The sequence below is a fragment of the Dermacentor albipictus genome, chromosome 1 (genome assembly GCF_038994185.2).
Source record: "Dermacentor albipictus isolate Rhodes 1998 colony chromosome 1, USDA_Dalb.pri_finalv2, whole genome shotgun sequence".
In the NCBI taxonomy this organism is placed as follows: Eukaryota; Metazoa; Arthropoda; class Arachnida; order Ixodida; family Ixodidae; genus Dermacentor; species Dermacentor albipictus.
The window spans coordinates 178,985,566-179,007,140 of NC_091821.1; the positions used below are offsets into that span (position 1 = coordinate 178,985,566).

The 21,575-nt window shown below is 40.9% G+C and overlaps 1 protein-coding gene across 1 annotated transcript in view; it reads left to right on the top strand.

Moving 5' to 3' along the window:
* Positions 1 to 21,575, top strand: part of LOC139052840 (type 2 phosphatidylinositol 4,5-bisphosphate 4-phosphatase-like) — an 88,081-nt gene that overhangs the window by 10,710 nt on the left and 55,796 nt on the right. The window contains exons 2-4 of the mRNA XM_070529990.1: positions 4,790 to 4,944; positions 7,645 to 7,751; positions 17,693 to 17,834. Coding sequence (XP_070386091.1) covers positions 4,790 to 4,944; positions 7,645 to 7,751; positions 17,693 to 17,834 — 404 coding nt within the window. The remainder of the gene's footprint in view (positions 1 to 4,789; positions 4,945 to 7,644; positions 7,752 to 17,692; positions 17,835 to 21,575) is intronic.

Genomic DNA, 21,575 nt, shown 5'->3' on the forward strand with positions numbered 1-21,575 from the left:
GCCAGTGATCCACAAGTGGGTCTTGTTCGGGCAGCTTGCACCTGCCCCATTGGATTTGACGTCTGTAGATTCACTCTTGCTTTTCCCTTCCTGCAGTGTTGTGGAAGCTGAACTATATGTATTACAATGCACATTTAGTGCTGTGCAAACTGTTACATGTATGTATTAAAACAAAGCTAAAATGAAGCCCAGGAATGAACTGGAGGGGCTTGAGTAGGCGCTATAACTCATACAACCTGTTGCATCGTCAACTGTCGAAGCAGGCTGCATTCCGTCGGCAAGCCTTTGCTTCATATCGCTCACTTCTCGCACTTCGAGTGGCAGCATAGAATGATCGCGGACTTAGTGCCATATTTTCCATCGGATAGCATTTATGTCATAACTCGTCGCATCAAGTAGCCAATCTTTGTGCTATTGAAAGCATAGCGACATGCGAGACGGTACGACATGATTTTCAAAATAATCGTTACCAAATACGGCCTCTGATTTTAATTTCCACTCACAATAAAAACGCGTGTGTTAGCTGGCATGCGCACGGTTTACGCTCGCGAGACGCCGGCGGAGCGAGCCCGCGCGTTCAGAGCTATGAGCGTATACACAGAGTACAAGAGCGTGCTCTGAAATCTCTAACCGATGCCGTTGCGTGTATGCCACACTGAAATCCTACTTAGCTGTCATTAAGTACACATGCCTCTTTATCCATGCTATGACAGTGCCGCTGCACTGCAGCCTGACAAGAAGTTTGGGTGTATGTGCAAACAGTTAGCACATAGAGCGGCTAGAAAAGTTTGAAGGCTGGCCCAAAATTGAAGGGCAAATATTAATACAAATGACTCATTACAAGCCAAAATTCGTTATGTATACCTGTTATAAAGCGCTCGCTGCGAATCTGAATCCCTGAGTGCTTGTTTGGTTACCACACTGAGCTGTCCGCATTCAACCGCTTTACGGCATTCACCCATGACACTATTTTTGATGGGTACTGCTACTTGGACAGAAACAAACGAAAAACAAGAACAACATTATTCTTTGCGCAATAATTCGTAGATTCATACACGATGCAGTACGCTGGCATAGCATTCATAAACTTGGACATGGGAGCTTGCCCGAGTGTGCCGGAATGTCCAGCCAGGTGGAGAGTCGTCTGCTAGCTTTCCAGCCGCATAGGGGGCGCTCGCGAGCGGTGTGCTCGCGCATGCGCTGCAGCTTTTTTGCAAAGTGTCTATTGAAGATTTGTTTACATAGATTGAATATTATTAAAAATAGCACATTTGAGCATCAATACACCATTGCTAATGATCCTGCCATGCGTCATAATAGCTGGCCTGGAAGTCTCAAACTGGGATTTCTTTCTGAGCATTTGTCATGACAGCCTGCATGTTTTCAACACTCCCCAAAATTTACCTTTTTCAACCTCGATATTGAGCCAAAAAAGATGACCTGGTCCCCAGCCTGGACCTGGCCAGGCCTTAGTGAGGTTACAGTGTTACCATAGTTTGCTTCACCATAAACTGCATCATGTATCTTTGATCGACACTGCACTGCATCTTGACCCATGATACAATACGCAAATGCCTGTCTACGTTGCAGGCGATTCACTCTCCATAAAGGCTCTGAGAAAACTGAGCTGCGTTGGATCGTTAACTTAGCACCTCGCACAAACAGCAGTGATTGAAATACTGCGCCGTGAAGGAAATGCAGTACGAAATTGTTTATTGCAGCTATTGTGCTGCACCTGCTCCGACACACACCTGCTCAGCATATTCAAGCAGACTTAAAAATTGGGAAAAGCTTTTGCTGCAAAAATAAATCGCCAGCTGTACGAAGAAAACGCCTCATTTTGTGCTGTGTTGTTCTTTGCTGAAATAGTACCTACTTAAAATAATCCGATGGTTGTTGCCGTAGGGAAACTTCGTGTTCACCCATGCCTTCCATTGTCAAGCCTGATGCGCATCGTGCATTGTCACGCACTCGTCGTCACGAAGTGTGTGATGCGTGCAATTTTGTAAGCTTGGAGCTTTCTGCCTACATCGTTTTGTTCATTAAGAGCACAAGAGTAGTATAGGCGAGTTCGCGGTAGTTTCCGGCGAATTGACCGTGGACCTAATCTCCACTATACCACGGCCGGCAGTTTAGGGCGTGTGTGTGATCACATGGCCAGTTGCCGAATAGGTATCTGGTACAAATATACAGATGGAACATGCATACATTCCACCACAGCTTGTCGCCTGCTGCTCCGTTGGCCGACTGGCGCTTTCTTTTTGTCAGGGCCATGTTCCGCTAGGCCTAATCAGTGCTGCTTCATTAGGATCCTGTGGGGAAAGTTGTGATTTGGTGCAGAGTCAATGAAAATCTCTTAGTGGCAGCCATATGGCATTCTAAAATCACATTCAACTTTGTCGGAACTGAAGTATGTGAGCATGTCTCGGGCAGGGCCCTGGACAGCCCTCCCTTTTTGAATCCTCCAGTGTCTATGCCTAGAGAATGCAGCAGTTCCATGAGAAAATCAAAATGATTGAAGCAGGTATGAAAAATTGATGAGCGATGGACGTATTGCAATAGGACTCGTACTTCAGCTAGTTGCTGAAATGTGCTTTTGTTTTCATTTATTGATGCCTATCTTTCACTATGCACTTACGTGGCACATTATTTCTCGCTACTACAAGTGCTAGATATTTGTAGTTGCTTCACGATCTGTCAGCCTTTGATTAGTGATGATGCCTTTGATGATCTGACACGCCTTTGATTAGTGTTTTACATCTGGTGTGTGTAGTTTAGAAATAAATATTTTATATAATTATGGTGATGCCCGATTCTGCGTACACAGCTGCTCGCCGCACCTTTTTTGTGGTCTTTTAGTGGTTTCAACAGTGCGTGTGGTGCATTTTATTATGCCTAGGCAGCCAGACATGAAGAAAAAGAATTGTGAAAATAGGACAAGGAAGTAGACACATAGCGCAAGCTACACTGTACAGGTGCTATTTCATCTATGCCTGGGAGAGCAGCAACAACAATAGCACCCTTGTTTTTGTTCCATCTCAATTTGTGCTGCTTAATTGAGCATGTGATCAGCTAGTAACATATAGTGTCAATATTGTACAGCCACCCAATTCTTTAATATTATCGCATGAGTGCTAGTGTGCTAGTGCTTCGCAGCGGTGTGGACATGTTGCTGTGAATGGAAAAACCCAGCAGACCATACACTGTGACTAGCATGTGCTTTAAGTGCATGAGCTTATCCTTACGCATTATTATTAACGCTGGAAGATACAATGCTCGGGCCACATTATTAAATAATTCAACAACTGTACGTTTCAGCCTGTGGACATAATTTAGTAGATGAAATGCTTTGATTTATGAAACATTTACCAAATTAAACAAATGATGAAGCCAAGCACAGCTTGGGGGGTATTAACGCTTTATTGAAATGCAGAATTACCTGTGAATTCAGGTTAAATCTGTGTTTATCTTCATCTTCCTATGTAGTAATAAAAATATAGAACAGCAAGTTGACAAAAAGAAATTGTATTTAAGATGTACTATAATCAGATGCAAATTTTCAGACAGTACTAACAATTATACGGATTTTTTTTTTCATTAGCTGCATGCGGAGCTTTCTCTTGCAGCTGAGCAAGAAGTTAGTGCTCCAAAGTATTGTTTCCTAGCTCCAAACCTCAAATTTTTCTGTTCCATAGCAAATATTTCTGCACCGAACTGCAATTTTTTCTGCTTAAAGAACTGCTCCAACAGATCAAATACCGCTTCCATTACTGAAACTCAAACCCAGAGGCTGCCCCCGACCCTTCTGCTTGGCGAAAAATCAGTCTTGTTGCACCATAATCCCTGTAAACTGGATGACACTGTGTTTACTGAGGAACTGTTTAAAGAAACCCTGCACTGTACAAAATGTAACCAGTGTACACAAAACCAAAAATGTGTTGTATGGCTTTAAATGACAAAGAAAAAAGCATTTACCTTTTTTTGAAAATGCATTGTTATTCAGTAAGTGTGCTGATAATAGAGCTGAATGGTGAATAGTATGCCCGAGACTGGGGTGATATCAGATTATTGCTGCTTGCATGTGCTAGTTGTGCTGGATGTTAGGGCTTGGCCACACTTTAGCACTAACTGGTTTCTCTTGGATGTCATTTTATGAAAGCTCCTACATTGCTGACCTTATGAATCTAACGTTCACTATTATGGTTCAAAAACAAAAGTAGGGCACCATAGCTACATTTGTTTATTTTGATGCCGACATACTCAATTGAAGAATGCATCTCTAAGAATAACCACTACTTTTTTCTGATAATTTGAAAAAGGTACTTTCATGGAGCAGAATGAGAAGTGAAAATTGTTCGAATTTATCTTTTTGCATTGCATTAGCTTTTCAAATGTTATCCTGAAATACTTTGTGTGTGTGTGTCTGTGTGTCTGTTTCTTTAAATACACATGGTTGATTTGTGGTTACTTCATGCATTTTTGTTAAGTCTAGTTGTTTTGCATTATAGTGGCTAAATTAAGCTGAAATTGAATTGTGTTATATATTAATATCACTTGCTTATGGGCTAGCTTTTCTGTTCCTTTGAAGTAGCATGTAGTGCAAAATGTAACACATGCAGGAGAAGAGGATGGGACAAGTACTACTCTCAAAAAAGTTAGCTTTAAGCGCATCACTTACCCTGTCTCTTGTGTGTACTATGTTTCCACTGGACATGTTATTTCTGAAACTTGCAAATAATATGCGCATTATACAACACCTTTATGTGTAATTCAATATGGTTTATTTCAGCACCGTCTACAAGAGACTCCCCACCTCCACCATATGATGATGTCAGTTTTGTACCATCTAGAGTAAAGGCGTGCGATGTGTGCAGCTACCAGATTGACATATTAAAGCCTGCCAATGACTATGTGGTTACATGCCCTCGCTGCAACGAACTTACAGTAAGTCGGCCCATTATTTGCATGAATTTACTTTTAGGTATCACCAAGTCCTAAAGAAGCCACCTTCACCATTATACCAATGAATACCATTCACCAAGTCCTTAAGAAGCCACATTCATACCTCATTATATATCCCTGTACTATGCGTCTCACGGCAGTTGTAAACTTGTGTTCCTAAAGGCGGAAACTAGCATAGTATTACTGGAGACCATCATATGTAAGTATTTTTTTTTGTGTTCTGAAAGTAATCATATATATACACACAGAACATAGTCATAGTGTCTTATTTGCTGCATTCACATTTTCGACTCCTGGCTGTGGTGGCAACATCTGTCTCCCAATTTATTTTGACACTCTCGGTATCCAAACTTACTTGGAGACCTTTCAATGCAGCAACCTTTATAGCTGCTGGTGTAAACTTCATGCATAAAAGGTCATACTCATACTTGTTGCCTTATTTGAATAATTGCTACTGGAGAGGCCATGCTCAGTAATGGTGTTTTGGGAGGAACTTTGTCATAAAAGGGTTCTTGGACAATAAAGAAGTGTTGCACAATATAAACATGGTATTTGTTTGTATTCATATCACACAGTATGTATTGCAAAGTTCTGTATTTTAGGATATTCAAACATACCGCACTTTGGAAAATCAGTTCTGTGAAAATCCACAAGTTGAAGAAAGTTTCACGAAAGGGAAAAAATTGTCATCCACCTGAGAGAGTTGCACGAATTTTGATATTTGCAAATTTTCTCATTTTGATTTTTGCACACCCCTAGAATGTACGTAGTGTACAGCATACAGCAATTCTATTCTTTCAGGGCAGGCATTGAAAGTGTAGACCCAAGACAAGAAGTATGCTTTGCTTTATTCATAGTTCTGGTGATATGCTTTGGCTGGAAAAGATAATAAAGTGTATGCCAAGATTCCCATATCCCTTATATAGAAATTGTTTACGAAGTAGGAACTGGGTGTATCTAGTTTTTTCTGAAACGAACGTAATTGCATTTTGTGATAACTAAAGCTGTACTCCAAAAATAGCACCAGAAGAAAACATTGTGCATGTTTGACTGGAGGATTTTCGTGTTATTTCGAAATTTTTTTCACATCATTGCTCAACCATGGGGTATCCCATGACATTTAGGGTCCAATTAAGACCAATCAGTGTTTAGATTCAATTGGTGCCTCTGGAAACACTAAATAACCAATTGATTATTGTTGATCTAGCCAGCTAATCTTTTTGTTCCAAATATGTGCGAATGGGTCAAACAGTGAAACTGAAGTGGGACTGTCAATACTAATTAAACATGCAATTAGCTAGAAGTGAATTTTGGCATCAGACTTTCTTGGCATTTTACTGCAAAAAGTGGGGTGCCAATCACACATGGAAGGTACTGCAGTAATAGAAAAGAGCAATGGTCGAACCACACAGGAAATAACAGAAACGGTTTAAATCTTACGGCTCGGTAATGATTGTGTCAGTGTGTCTTCTGGCACTGTCCCAAGAAAAAAAATCAAGGCCACAGGGGCTGCATTTCCATGGGGGCGAAATGCAAAAACGCTGGTGTATTGTGCAACAGGGGCACGTTAAAGATCCCCAGGTAGTCAAAATTGATCTGGAGTCCCCTGCTATAGCTGCTGTATTAAAATCATGGTTTTGGCACGTAAAGCCCCACAATTTGGTTTGTGGGGTTTTACAACAACAACCAACGAAAAACAGTGAAAAACGTTCAAATCATAAGTGGTTTGGGTGTTTTTCATTGTTTCTTGTTGGTCTTTTGGTTTCACCAGTACATGTGTCATCAAATGATTTCTAGTGTAAATGTCTCTGCAGTGTTCAATAGAGTTCAGTAGGGAAGTTCAGTACTTGTCCTTGTGTTTTTCACCCCATTAGGCTTTGCACTGGTATAACAGCATGAGCTAAATCTATATATATGTAGCAACACTCATTGTCTATTGTTACAGTCATGCTCATGATCATATTGCAAAGCAATTTGCAACTGAATGATATTCTGCAATTCCTAAAAGTAGGAAAGGAAACATGGAGAGGAAAGGTTAAAAAATTTTGGTTCATTTCATCAATACACACAACGCTATTTGGAAGCCAGTCCGACTGTCCTGGCTTGTAAATAAACAAAATAAAAAAATCGAAGATAACCACAGTTCCGGCATGGTTGTCTTACAAAATGCCCTTTAAGTGGCTAGTGGAGCATATGGAAGAGCCCTTTTCCATGGCAGGCAGTTTCCAATTAGTGTGGTAAATTTGTATGTTTGCCTGTAATTCAAATATTTAAATAAATTAAATAATAAGTTATTTGATTAGATACCTCAGTTCAAAACATAAGTATTTGATCTGTATTTGAAATTGATATCTTTGCATATATTAAAAATAGCAAAAAGCAAATTCCAAAACTAAAGAACTTCCTTTTCTTCTGGTGTGCATAACAAGAAAGGCCATGGATATCCATGCAAGGCAACATTAGGTAACGGAGTGGCTACCAACAATGGTTGTTTGTTCTTGTATTTTTTTTGGACATGCCTATGAACAGGCTCACACGGTTTGCTCTTTTCTCTCAATAGAGTCGCTCTTCTCACTATGAGTTTATAGTCGTACCTAATACTTTATGTGAATGGAGTAATGCAAAAACAAGATGGCTGCAATGTGGCAGAACATAAAAAATTTTGGTGCACATATCTTTCAGGCTTTAGGCAATCCCCCAAAAGGAAAACGGTACATACGGTGTGGTTGCAACAGGCTTTTGCAGTGTGTCAAAAGCGCAACCAGCATAACATGTTCCAGACCTGGCTGGTGAGTCATTAATTCTGCTTTGTTTATAGTGTGCTGCAGTACACTTTGTCTGAGGCTTATGCCATGGACAGTTGCTTGCTATTCATTTATAGGTGGAGCCTTGAACTGAGGGAGCACTTTTACAACTGCTATTCCTATATTTTATTTAATGAAGATAAACGTGTATCTATTGTGCATTGGTTAAAAAAAAGAAAACCTTACCTGTGCCTAATACTATCATAGTGTTATGGGGTTTTATTTATTTTATTTTTTTATTTATGGTACCCTCAAGGCCCGAAGGCATTACAGAGGGGAGTGGGAAAACGGGAAGTATAACAATAAAGTACGGAAAATAAACAATGCAGTGTGTTAGTAATTACTAATTAAACAATACTATGTAATATCTTGCACAATATTTGTAAGTACGACAGACAATGTAAACAAAGTAGCAACTTGGTAATTCCTGTTAGTACAATGTTAACCAGTGTCGTCCTTAGTCGCCTGTAAGTACGGCAAGTAAATGAAATAACATGTTAATAATTCCTAATTATACAATGTTAGCTAAAGCCTTACGAAACAGTTTGTTGTCGACAATAGATACAATTTCACAGGGAAGGTGGTTCCACTGTCGTGATGATCTGGGAAAGAAAGATTGACTGAAAGTGTTAGTGTTGCCTGTTTGAAGTCCGACCTTATGGCGATGATCGATGCGGCTCGATAGGTAATGAGGCTGAGAAATGAAGTTACTGTGAAGGGAGGAATGGTAATAAAATTTGTGAAACAGTGTCAAACGTGCTATTGTTCTGCGAGATGCAAGTGATGGAAGAGATAGATTGTCCTTCATTGATGTTATGCTAGCGGTACGGTTATAATTTGAAAATATTAATCGGACTGAGTTATTTTGGACAAGCTCGAGTGAGGAAATAAGGTTTTCATGGTATGGGTCCCACACAGCTGCAGCGTATTCTAATTTAGGGCGCACTAATGACTGGTAAAGCAGTAATTTTAAGGATGATGGTGCTTTGGAAAACTTGTGGCGTAGGTAACCGAGCATGCTATTAGCTTTACTTATTATGTACTCAGTGTGAATGTTCCAGGTTAGTTTTGCTGTTATATGAACTCCTAAGTATTTGTATGAGTTAACGGGTTCTAAAGGAATTTTATTTAGATAGTAAGTAGGAAGAGTACTTGAGGTGTTCCTCTGCACGCGCATAACTTTACATTTATTAATATTAAGTTCCATAAGCCAAGTGTTACACCAATCAATCACGTAGTCCAAGTCAAACTGAAGAGCATTAGTGTCGTCGTTAGTAATTATTTCACGATATATCACGCAATCGTCAGCAAACAAGTGAATGTGAGATTTCAATGAAGAATGTAGGTCATTAATATAAATCAGGAACAGTAGGGTCCCTAGTACTGATCCCTGAGGCACACCAGAACGAACCTCAGTCAATGATGAATCGTAATTATTCGCAGTAACAAATTGATGACGGTTAGTAAGAAAACACTCAATCCATTTCAGCAGGTTACTGTCAAGGTTTAAAAGACTTAGTTTGAATAGGAGCAGTTTGTGGCAAACCTTGTCGAATGCTTTGCTGAAGTCTAAAAATACACAGTCGGCACAGGAGGCGCGGTCTAAAATACAGTGTAATCTATGAGTGAATGCGGTTAATATCAGCGGTTAATATTTTACTCTACATACTTTCAATTATTTTCCGAGAATTTTCAATTCTCCTGCTGCAGATGGATTAAGCCTATGCCAAAAAGCATAAATTCTGCTGGCCGCAGGTCACAACATACAATTAGCTAATTAACAAAATTTTAATGACTACTTAGTGTACAGAAGAACCCAATTAAGACTAACTCAAAGGGGCCTTGAAAATCTGTTTGTCTTACCAGTAGTTCACTTAACAGAAGTGATACACAAAACTAAAAATATACCATTCCTCAGGCACCCAAATATCCACAACGCAAAAAATAAACTGCACTAAAACCAAGAGGGAGCTAGCTATAAGAAGAGAAATTGAATTTGCATGATAGAAGGTATTGCTTTATGCACTCTTACTTAATAGGCACATTGGTAGTTTAATTGTGATGTCATAAGCTGTGCACTGTTATGAAAGGTGACATTTCACATTGCTTGTTCAAAAAATTTTCGGTGCCCTCGCATGTTTGGAAAAAATGCTCCAAAGCAACAGGGCATTATCAGCTGTATCATGTGTTACCACTGCTAGTTCTTGAGGCTCCTAGGCAGTGTCCTCACCACAATTATCACCTTGCAGGTCTCCATATCATTGTTGATGCTGGCATAGCTGTTCATGTTTACAGAAACGCCATTTGCTTAACATGTTCCTAGCAGAGTCGCTTCCTCCAAGTCTGCCAATTCAAGCCTCTCGGTGATCTAAATAGCAGACATCAGAGGTAGCTGCAGAAGTTTGCCTCAACCGAATTAACATTTCTTCTTAAGTGGACTTTTATTTATGCTAGGTCTATGGGACATCAACCAAATGTTCACGCATTGTCATATCTGAAAACTAGGCTTTTCCAGGTTCATTTTAACGGGAGCCTGCTGTATTACTTAACATCTTAGGGTTCCAACTGTACAATAGAAGCCAGTTTATTTTGAGGCAGTTGAGTAGGCATCTTGAAACTTGTGCCAGTTTCAAGATATTAATCTATAAAATATGCCTTGAAATACATTGGAATTCTATACGTTAGTTCTCCAAAAAGCCTACTTTGCATGCTGTTCAACAAAGTTGCTTGTAAATGTACATTGTAGCATATCTCCATATTGCTAAACTGGCTCTAGTTTCTTGATGACAACTAAATATGCATGTTTTGCGCACTGACAAGCATTCAGTTCTGCAAATCCACCATGTGGTCTAAAGTAATTAAAAGCAGTGCACTTAATGACCTATGCAAAAAAGCAGCAGAATCATGTTATCTGCCACAGGGATTTTTTTTACCTATGTTGTCTGAAAAATAAACAGCTAGTGTATTTTTGTATTGTCAGTCTTGGTATTTAGCATATGGATTATCGCTTCTGCAACATTTTGGTTTTCTGTATGTCATTTGTTAATTTGTGCAGGAAATCAAATTTTTTTGTGGAAATAAATCTCCATAAGCAAGGCTTACTTTTTTTCCAATTTCTTTTTTATTGATCTGTGAGGCACAGAAAGAAAATATTCTTGACAATTGACATGTTGAAAATGTAATTCTTTTTTCACATTTGTGCTACAGAGAGTGTGAGACTGTGCTAAAGTGTGGTAAGGCTCTAGGCATTTGGCCCAGTTTTACACTGAATATTCTAGGACTGTGATACTATTAAGGTATGCCCACACTATCGGAAAATGTGTGTGTAAAGCTGCTTTCATTAACATGTGCCAATCTTGGCATGGCCAATCCTGGCAGTCCTGCCTGGGATCTTTCTACACAGCAGTCACGTGATAGCTTCATGCTTTGCTCATGTTGCTGAGGCTGAGGTCAGCAGTGATTCCTGGCCGAGTCTAAAGAGGGTAGTAGTTCTTATGGCACTTGCTGACAAGATTGGACAGGCTGCATCTCATTTGCTTCCTCAATCAGCAGCACGAGGTGCACCACAAAGAACAGCTCTGGGTTCCTTTCACATGGTAGTAGGAACTTTTTGATACTAGCCTGATCTTGCAGAGCATGTTCTGCTGCTTGTGGCCCAGTGCAAAGATTTTTCTGTTGGTGTGGTTGTGCCTTTAGTGTTGCAATAAATTTTGAAATAAGTTTACCAAAAGTGCATTTTTGCTGCTTAAGCACAGCTATTGGCCTTTGTGAACACTACAGACATTTAAACAATTGTCACAGCAATTCCCATGTATTGAAATTTGGGTGCATGGTCTTTGAATGTAAGTTAGCACATAAATTAATCGAGAGCTTCCCTGAACACTGCGGCATCCTCCATAGCCCAGATGCTTCATCGAGATGGTAAAATTAGCTAATAATTTAGTCAATAACTGCATATCCAGTTCATTATGCTTCAACTGTAGATGTCTGACAATGTCAGCTAATAGCAACGCTAGCAATTTTTCTCGGGAAATAAATTCGTAAAATGGGTGTGGAATAATTCCTGTGGCTCGAATGGGCCTCAACTCAACACTCTTCTGAATGGAACACAGTGGTGTGCGCTGCTTGGTGATTCCTTGACAAGGACTGGCTTCAGAAGCACCCCTCCACTTTTGAGCCTCTGAATAGATGCTGAGGGTGCCTGGTTACAATATTTGGGCTCGGGAATCACTGAGAAATCAGTGTTATCTAAGCGCAGCGTCTGGTTCAATCAAGAGACATTGCTTTCCTCCACTTTCTAGAGTTGGAGTGTCAAGTGAGGGAACATTCTACAAAGCAAGTTTGATGAGTTGGTACATGTTCATGAATATGAAAAGACAAGCACCAAATAGCACGAAAACATGGAAGACTATAGGACAAGTGTTCTACACGATGACAAGAGCACTCATATTGTCATCTTCATTGTTTTTGTACCATTTCTTGAATTTTCCTTCCGTAAAGTAACAAATTTGAGCTTGTTTTACGATTTTACAAATGTTGTATCACATTTTGCTACCGTTCACAATAAAGTTTTGCTCATCAGTCTCCAAATCTTTCGTTCGAAATCTGATGATGAAAGGATGCCAGAAAGATACTTGCTTCACAGGCAAGTTCCTGAAGCAGACAAATTCAGCAACAGCAAAGTTGGTGAAAAAGTCATTGTGATCTATAAACAGTGTGTTCCCTGTCGGTCCTTGCTGTTCCGAGTTTGCTGTTGCTTGTGTGCAACAACCAAAGGTAAATCGTCATTTACCCGCTGCGGTTGACTAGTGGCTATGGCGTTGCACTGCTGAGGTCGTGGTAACACGTTCAAACCAAGCTGCGGCAGCTGCATTTTGATGATGTGGAATGCAAAAACGTTTGTGTACCACACATTGGTTGCACATTAAAGAACTCCAGGTGGTCAAAATTAATCATGAGTTCACCATTGCGAAATGCCTTATAATCAGGGATGCGATCTTATATCTGTTCAGAAAGCGAACTGTTCTCTTGCCCTAGCATGATTGCTCATAATTGCACTTTTGCTGACGAACGCGCAATTCTGAACATTCATGTGAAGGTAAGCAAACAGCTTGCTTTCGGAACCGTTATAAGATCATGCCCCTGACCATGGTTTTGGCACGTAAAAGGCTAAAATTAAATTTGAGTTTTAAATTGTCATTTATAAAATATGTGTTTACCCCACTAAAGGCATGTTCTCAGGGCATACTTTGAAAAGAAATACAGATTATTCAGTTTCAGTTTATTATTCTTTAAATGCATTTGTTATTACGGATTATTAAATATGGACTATTCTCCCCCTTCAGTTTCTTGTACAAGCAATATTTACAAATTTTGACAAGTTCACAGGTTGGCAGAGAGAGAGAATGAAATAGAACTTTTGATTATGTTAAAACCCCCTTAACTACTGACTGAAAGACCACTACTGACAGAGCTTACGCAAACACAGAGGAGGTGCAGATAAGCATTCTACGATATGAGGGTTTGTGTATTTCACATCTTGTAGTATATTGCAAGCATCATACCCACCGTGGTTGCTCAGTGGCTGTGGTGTTGGGCTGTGGAGCACGAGGTTGCGGGATCGAATCCCGGCCGCAGCGGCCACATTTCGATGGGGGTGACATGCGAAAACACCGGTGTACTTAGATTTAGGTGCACGTTAAAGAACACCAGGTGGTCGAAATTTCCGGAGTCCTCCACTATGGCGTGCCTCATAATCAGAAAGTGGTTTTGGCACGTTAAATCCCAAAATTTAATTTTTATTTTTTTTGCAAGCATCATGCATAAACTCTGCCATTATCGAATGATTTTGGTACAAGTATTGCACAGCAGTTAACACCTGTAAATTGCAGCAGCATCAAAATATGCTCCAAGTAAAAGTTTGACTAAGATATTTCACTGCAACCGCAGCTAAAAGTTTGAAATTACATTTACTTTGTCCATCCGTTCATCTGTCCACCCTTCCCGTTAAGGGGAGACGAGGCACTCCAAAAAACTTTATTTTTCAAACAATTTGAATGAAATTTGTACAGGCTGCTGCTTTATCCTCAGCTTCACTCTCGTCGTAAGGTGAAGAAAAATCTGTGAATCCCACGTATATATGGGAATTGGGGATAAACAAAGCTTTCTTTGATAGTTCCTGAAATGTCTTCATTTCTTCTTCACGTCTTTGTCTGCTTTGCAGCTTGTCCGCTTGACTTCTTTCTTCAAGCTTGGCTGCTTCTGTTACCAACTTCTTCCCAGCTCTGTAGCTCAACGTCCCTTGCTCAATGCAGGCTCTGGTGCTGTTTGGTTCCTTGTACTTCTTTCTCCATACTCAGCTTTTGTTGCCGGCTTCTTCACTTTGTGCCTCTGTTCTACTTGGACTTGTCTGTTCGAGCATCTACCCAGTGGCCCATGGTCATTCTGGGGGATTGGCCAAGAGTGGTCACATACTCGATGGCACTTGCCCAGTTGCACATACCCAGTGACTTAAGTTGTCTATTCGGGCAGATAACTAATGGGAAATACCTATTGGTCCAAGTATTATAATTGGCAAGACAGCAGCAGCCAGTGTCGTAAAGTGGCGAGAAGAGGATAAGAAAGCTTTCCTTTAAAAAACTGGGCCCACTACCTCCACTGCACTTCTTGCGCTGTAGACAACTGAAACCCCAGCAGACTAGCCTTATATAGCAGGGCATTTTGACTCGTAAACTAGTGCCAATGAGCCAGTCTCCATTTTGCAAACCTAACCAAAAAATGAACCACGACGTAATGCCTGTATATTTAAACAGCTCATGATCTAAAGCGCACAGACCTCCTAATAATATAAGAGCACATGATATTCAATGGTTTCATTATAGAGGTGTCACACCTAGTATGTTGTAGGAACATGCAGAGGTCAGCAAAACGCACTAAGGCTAGCCAATTAAGTGCTTACGCCCTTCAAACAAAATTTCACTACAACCTCCACTGGGAGTTGGGCTCATTTTCCTGTGGCAATGTGCTCTTGGGAGCTGGACACACTGCGCTATTGTTCCAAATTTGCACATATTAATTTGTGCAAGGTTTTGCTTTCCACATACTCTGGGAGTGTTGGCATCTGCATCTGATTTCAGAGGCCACAACATACATTATTGTAGCAGATGATTATGGTTTTATTATAATGTAGCGCTGCATATCTTAGTTGGTGCTGCATACCATTCTGTGCCTGTATGGATACACACGATTGTATAAATAGGGGCGCATATAAATACACATGGGCCTTTTCCAGCCAGTGATCAATGTGGCCTGAGGTGTGTTCATTACATGCTGTCAGAATTGAAGCCTGCTGGGCATGCTGTTTCGCTGATCTTGCGTGTCTGTGTATGCACCATGCTTTTTCTGTGCTCTGTCGCTGTATCATGAGTACCAGCGAAACAAACAAGGGAGGGGCACTGCCACCACTTCTCTGACAGTCGTTCAAGGCTTGGCACTGCTTCTATGAGCACCACCACGACTCGACATTGAAAAGTCAGGCTCTTAGCCTATGTGGTTGATCCAGTATGAGGATTTCAATTTCACTGTGGGTTTCTGCATCGCTTATCTGGTAATCATAGTGCACTCAATGCTATACTGCATGTGTCTGAAAATTAGAGAAATTATCGCCTGTACTATGCTTGGAGAAGTCAATCTCAAAGACATTTTGGTGATGAAGAAGGTCTCTTCCAACCACTTCATACATCATTTAAACAGGTTGTACAAGTCATCCCACTTCATAGCTGTGCCCAGCAGCCCAGGGCACTATAGATGCCTTTTTCACCACACTTTGTTCCCTAGTCAAGCATTGCAATTACCAGTCATCCGACATCAAAGAGAGGCTGGTCAGGGACAGATTCGTTGTTGGTTTGCTGAATTGGAAGCTCTTGGACCATTTATGTCAGAATCTGCGATTGACTTTGCAAGAAGCTCTCACAATGGCCAGGCAACACGAAGACACCAAAAACGAGCATAGAGCTTGTAATTCATCTCCACTTTCCATTGATGTTGCCCGTCTGAGATGGGTGTCGACCACACAGGAAACACCTATGCATCAAACCCATGCATTATCAGCACAAAGTGCTTTTTACGCTCCCGTCAAGCTACTTGGTACACAGTGAGCATGGCAGTAGACTCGATCGAGCAATACACCGACATTATCATCGATGCAGTAAAGAAGTCTGCACCTATGAAGTGGAAAACAATCAAACGGCATCAGGCACCTGATGGCGTGTGCTCTGCTTTACTCAGGTTTGGCAAATCTGGCTGCCCAACAAAGTTGAGGCTACCTGGACACCTGACAGCACACTGGACGCATTGCGCCAAGCTCGCAGTTGCCAATTCCCTCCTGCTTAAATGGAGTAGAGTCGTAGTTCGTGCAGTGCTTCAGGATGATGCCCTCTGCCTGATCCATGAAGGCCATCTTGGTGTGTTCTGCTTCAAGGCAAGGGTATGTGAGTCAGTCTGGTGGCCAGGAAGCAGTTGTTGAATCAAAGAAGTTGAAGTTGTGGACAACCGTGAACAGTGTGCAACGGTAAGGCAATAGTGAGCAGAGCCAATGTTGCCATCACCAACACCAGATCACCCCTAGCCACAAGTCTATGCAGACCTATTCGACATGAAAGTTAGACTATTGGCTAGTGACCAATAATTACACCCATTTCCCGGGAGTGCTGACTCTACGTGGAACTTTCAGCAGTGTGATTGCCACTACATTGAAGAGCGCTTTTGCCTGTTTGGCATTCTGGAGGTCGTGCACAGCGACACCAGCCTGCAGTTTTCTTCACATCAATTTGTGGTGCTTGCATCGAGGCACAGTTTCGCTTATCGCACAAGCAGTCCAGAATTTCTACAGTAAATGTAGAAGTTGAGAGTGCGGTGCGAACAGTGAAATAACTATGGCACAAGAATGCTGGCTGCAAAATGTCATTGCTCATATTGCAGGACACTCCTAGGTCTGATGGTTTTAGCCCTGCATAACTCCTCATGGGCAGATGTCTTTGGACTACATTGCCAAAACCCAAAAATAAGCTGGATCCACAATGGCCAGATCCTGAGGTTGTGGTCGAGCAGGACACAGCCATGTGACAGAGACAAGCATCCGACTTTGACTGTCACCATGGATCCCAGGAGCTTCCCAGTCTGAAACCAGGCCAGCACGTGTAGGAACAGATGTAAAGAGCACCGTAACAGTGTTGAGCTCTGCGCAACGGTGCTGAAGGTATGGGGTAGAGATGCCAAGTAGTGTTCTGGTGTGAAACAGGCATCAGTTTGTGCCCTACGGTTCACCTGGGACGCAGACTTGTTGGGGTGATGATATGGTTGTAGTTATGGATGCTTATGGATGGCGATATGGGTAACCATGTGCTACCCAGTGAAGGCTAAACTTCAATGACGTGCCTAATCCAGAACATGATCACACAGGTGTTCACACTCCCTGTCCCCTAAGGCCCTACTGTTCAAAATCAAGGCGAAGAGGTGTGCCACCAAAGAGACTGAATTCGTGAGAATTTCTAGAATAGAAGGCGAGATGTAGTATAATGTATTATAGGCAGTGCTGTGTAGCTTAGATAGCGCTGCATACCGTTTTGCACTTGTGTAGATAAGATACACAATTGTATAATTAGAGATGCCGATAAATACACGGGCTTTTTCCCACCAGGGAACACTTTGGCCTGAGGTGCGTTCACTACAGTGGTCAGCATGGGTCTGAACTTAGCTGTGTAAGCATTGCAAATAATTTTATCAAGTGTATAGAAATAATTGCAAAGTCTGGACCATATAAAATATTAGCATTGCTATTTCTTTTTGTCCCTCATCTCTGGTAAAACCTGTATTTCTTCTTAGTGTATTCACATTTTTAACAATAGTTTTGCATTGTTTTCTGTCAGTGGTGCAGTCATAAAGCCCGAAGGTAATTCAACAGTGAAGGGAAAGACACAGCGGCCAGGAACACGGAGGGAAGAATTGACAGAACCACACGCAGAACCTTCATACAGATTTGTTTGTGGACACTGTCAGAGTGTTTCTGTGGTGAGTGTGTCTGCATAAAAATATTGCAACTTTTGTGTTGGTGGTTACGAAATAGGGGCCTCTTTGCCTCGAAGAGCCTACAAAGGCATTTATTTATCTGGTGTGCCAGGCCCTTGCACATTTGTAAGCATGCCTTACCCCCACTCTTCTTTTGTTGACAACTGCCTAACATGGCAAAATGAGCCTAGAATAGTATAAACTGAAAAGTGTTCTTTGATCTAGTGCACCACCAGAAGTAAAATATACAATTTCCTCAAAGGATTGAGGCAGCTGTGAGTGGCTTTACTCATATTCAAAAAGAAAATGGATTACTACAATGAGCCATCTGGATGTACAGGCAAATGAAAATTATGTAGAGAAAATGCAAGTATGCTGATGGTAATGTTTTGTTTGTTTTTTGTTTTCTGGCACCGCTAAAGGAAAAAACTGACACAAAGTAGACCGGACAAGCACTACTACTAACTGAAGTTATTTTAGACATGCATTCATTTATATACCATGTCAATATTGGCACAGGTAGAAGGGACACCACTTAGCTATGATAAGGCAACTGAATGGCAAGGGTATTATCCCAGGTTGCAATGTATGGTCCAAGTAGCCCATTAAGTGACCTTAGGTGGCTTAATTGAGCTCTTAAGTTTGTTTAAGTTAAATTATATACTGTATGTGGTGCGGGAAAAGTTAAAGGTCGGAGAGATGATGAACTTGTCGAGCACCAACTGCTAACTAAATTATTTAGCATATGAAATATCCCTATAGACACATCAACTGTGTTTAACTCAAGCTTTTTTGGTCTTGCTGATCTAGCTGATTTGTTTGATCTTGCATAAAATCATTAGTTTTGCAGATCCTCACTAAACAGTTCAAACACTGGATCATCAGGGATGAACCAGTACTGCATGGGGTAACAAAGCAGACCAGAAAGATTTCTTCCTGTGCCACTTTGAACAGCCATCATGGGCACCTCAGTTATAAGCCAATGATTCTGTTGATAACATAAAGCAAGACCAAAGTAAAAGTTTGTGTCAGAAAGGCAAAGTTTATTGGAAGAAAACTTGTTTAACTGTAATGAAGGTAGGCTTCACTGCATGGCTTGGTTTTTCTTTTTTACGTGTTTGAGCAGAACAAGCTGTATCACAAAATCACTCTTACATAAAGAAGCTCAGCTTTCTTTTCTTTTCAACATTGCCTTTTTGAAATAGACAGCTGGTGACACTATAACAAAACGAAAATAAAAGTCTTTGTTCAGCGGGCACCTTCTGCCATCTGGTGTTATTTAAAACCAGAGAGCAGAGGCCAAGCTCAAATCATGTTGAGAGCTACTTGAGAAGTACAGCAGCAATGGAGAAGTTGGGCTCGTTCGTCTTTTTTGCAAGTGCAAGCATAACGAGCTTTGGTTAATGCAAGTTACTTAAAGGCAATGATGGGCAAACATAAAAATGCCATATGGGTCATTCAGCCATCACAGATATAGTTGAAAAAATGTCCATGTGTTTGTAGAAGTTCAAAACTCATTCTCCCCATTTATTGTTCTTCCATAAATTTTCTAGCATGATGGCAAAAATTGATTCTTCTTGCCCAGCTGAGCCAGAAGGCATCAATCAACATTTTTTCCAAAGGCATATTGTATGATCCAGTCATTCGAATGGTGTGTATGGCAAGACAATGAAGTGATGTGACTGCCAAAATAACCAATATTTCAAATATTTTAACACATTGGGTGCTTTTGGCACTGGCAAAAGCCGGTAAAATTGCAAAGTTAGAATTTTGTTTCTTGGAATGTGGTAAAATCGATATGGCAGCTCAGTTGACATAGTAGGACCAAATAATATTTGAAGCTTTGATGGTTCAGCGAATCGCCTGAACAATAACTGTAAAGTTATAATTTTTGCAAGAAGCTTCGTGTTCATGGTAAAAAAGTAGCTTTGGTGGTCGGCTTAAATATATACCGTATTTGCATGACTTTGATGCGCACTTTTTTTTAATAATAGGTGTGTTCAAATTTGCACGTGCATTACAATTGTGACCAATTCTACTCAAGATAAGCGCAATCGAGGTAGCTATCCACACTGCCAGTGAATGGGTCATCTGAAGCAAGTGATGCTCTGAGACATTGCAAGGTGGGTCGGCGATGGTTGCACAAGCCTCCAGAAGTGTGGCATTTGTAATGCATTAAATGGAACTGAAGATGACTTTCTGTGGTCAGTAGACAGCGAAAAGCAGGTGTCGTCAGACTCTGATAGCCAGTAGCAGCTAAGATTCAGCTGTGTGCGTGCCGGTGCGCCTTCTTTGTGGCATGAGCATGGAGTGACACTCTTGTTTCTTGCGCAGCACTTCCGATTCACCTCCTGAGACGACCAGCAAGGAAACCCAAAATAAATCAGAAAAAAAAATTGTACAGCACAAAATTTATGGGTTTCATTATAGATATGATATCAAAGCATAAGTTTAGTTACAAGTTGAGTTACTGAAATGATTGGAATAATTTGAATTAATTAGGAGTCGCTGATTACCGCACACCAAAGCACAGAATCGTATACATTGGAGACCCACCACGTGAGCACAACATTGGTGAAATTCCTGGAAACCTGCAAGTAGAAAGCCAAAGTAATGATGTCACTAGTGACATGATACACAAGGAGCTGGCTTGGTATTTAACCAGCTAATTAATGGAAAACAGTTGCCTACGAGTTCGGTTGGTGCATTGTGTTTGCCTAAAGTTAACTTAAAGAACACCAATGCCGAGGTGTGAGTGCCACAAAGATGACACCCAAGTCAAAGATTAGGGCCACCTACCATTTTTTTATGTTCCATTATATCGTTTCAACACAGTATATGTCAACTCAGATATCGTTAGTTGATGTGCACGGTGGAATCGGCACCAAGTTATTATTATTATTTTTTTGTATATTTCGACAATAATATAACTGTGCGTTACAATCAGTGGCGCGGTAGAATCGTGCAAGTACGGTAAGTGACATATCATTAGATAGCTCTACACTTCTATTATTCATGTGAGAAGTTACAAAAAGGTATGTTTTAAATGCGAAAAATTGGTTTTTGAAATGTTCGTGCGTGCATTGTGCGGACAGCAGAAATATGTGAAGTTTTGCCCTCTAGCAAGGAAACACTGTTAATAAAATGACCTCGAGAAACTTTTCAACACACTGTGACTTGCTTTTTTTTATTATATGAAGACAAGCGCCGCTGCCTCGACTCTTATTTCTTTCCATGAGTACGAAAAGTGCACGTCAACCACATCTGAGCACATCATCCTGTACAGGGCACATATGAATTTTATAGCCAAGCATATTCCTGCTGTCGAACAACATTAATGCGCTACAGCAGAAGATTTTGTTCATGCTCATGTAGGCTTTCAGTTGTAATTATGAAGGTGTTTTCTACTTGCATCATCTTATGACAGTCTTTAGGTTCCAGGGAGCAGGGCGCAAAGCGTCCTGCTTCCTGTATGTTGCCCTGCACTGCATGTTGTGATGCATGTTGATACGTTGCACTTTATTGCAGTGCTTTGTGTGAACGATATCAGTGCTCGATCTTTATCTACTGGTCACTTAAGTGCAAATATTTCTTTGTATAAACTGCATGAATCGTACATTTTAACTCTGCAGGACTACCTGACGAATTTAACACATCGTGATATTTCATGTACATTGGCTGTATGGTTCACCTGGCATGCGTCTCTTGGCAATAAAATGCAGACCATGACACTGTCATCTGTGT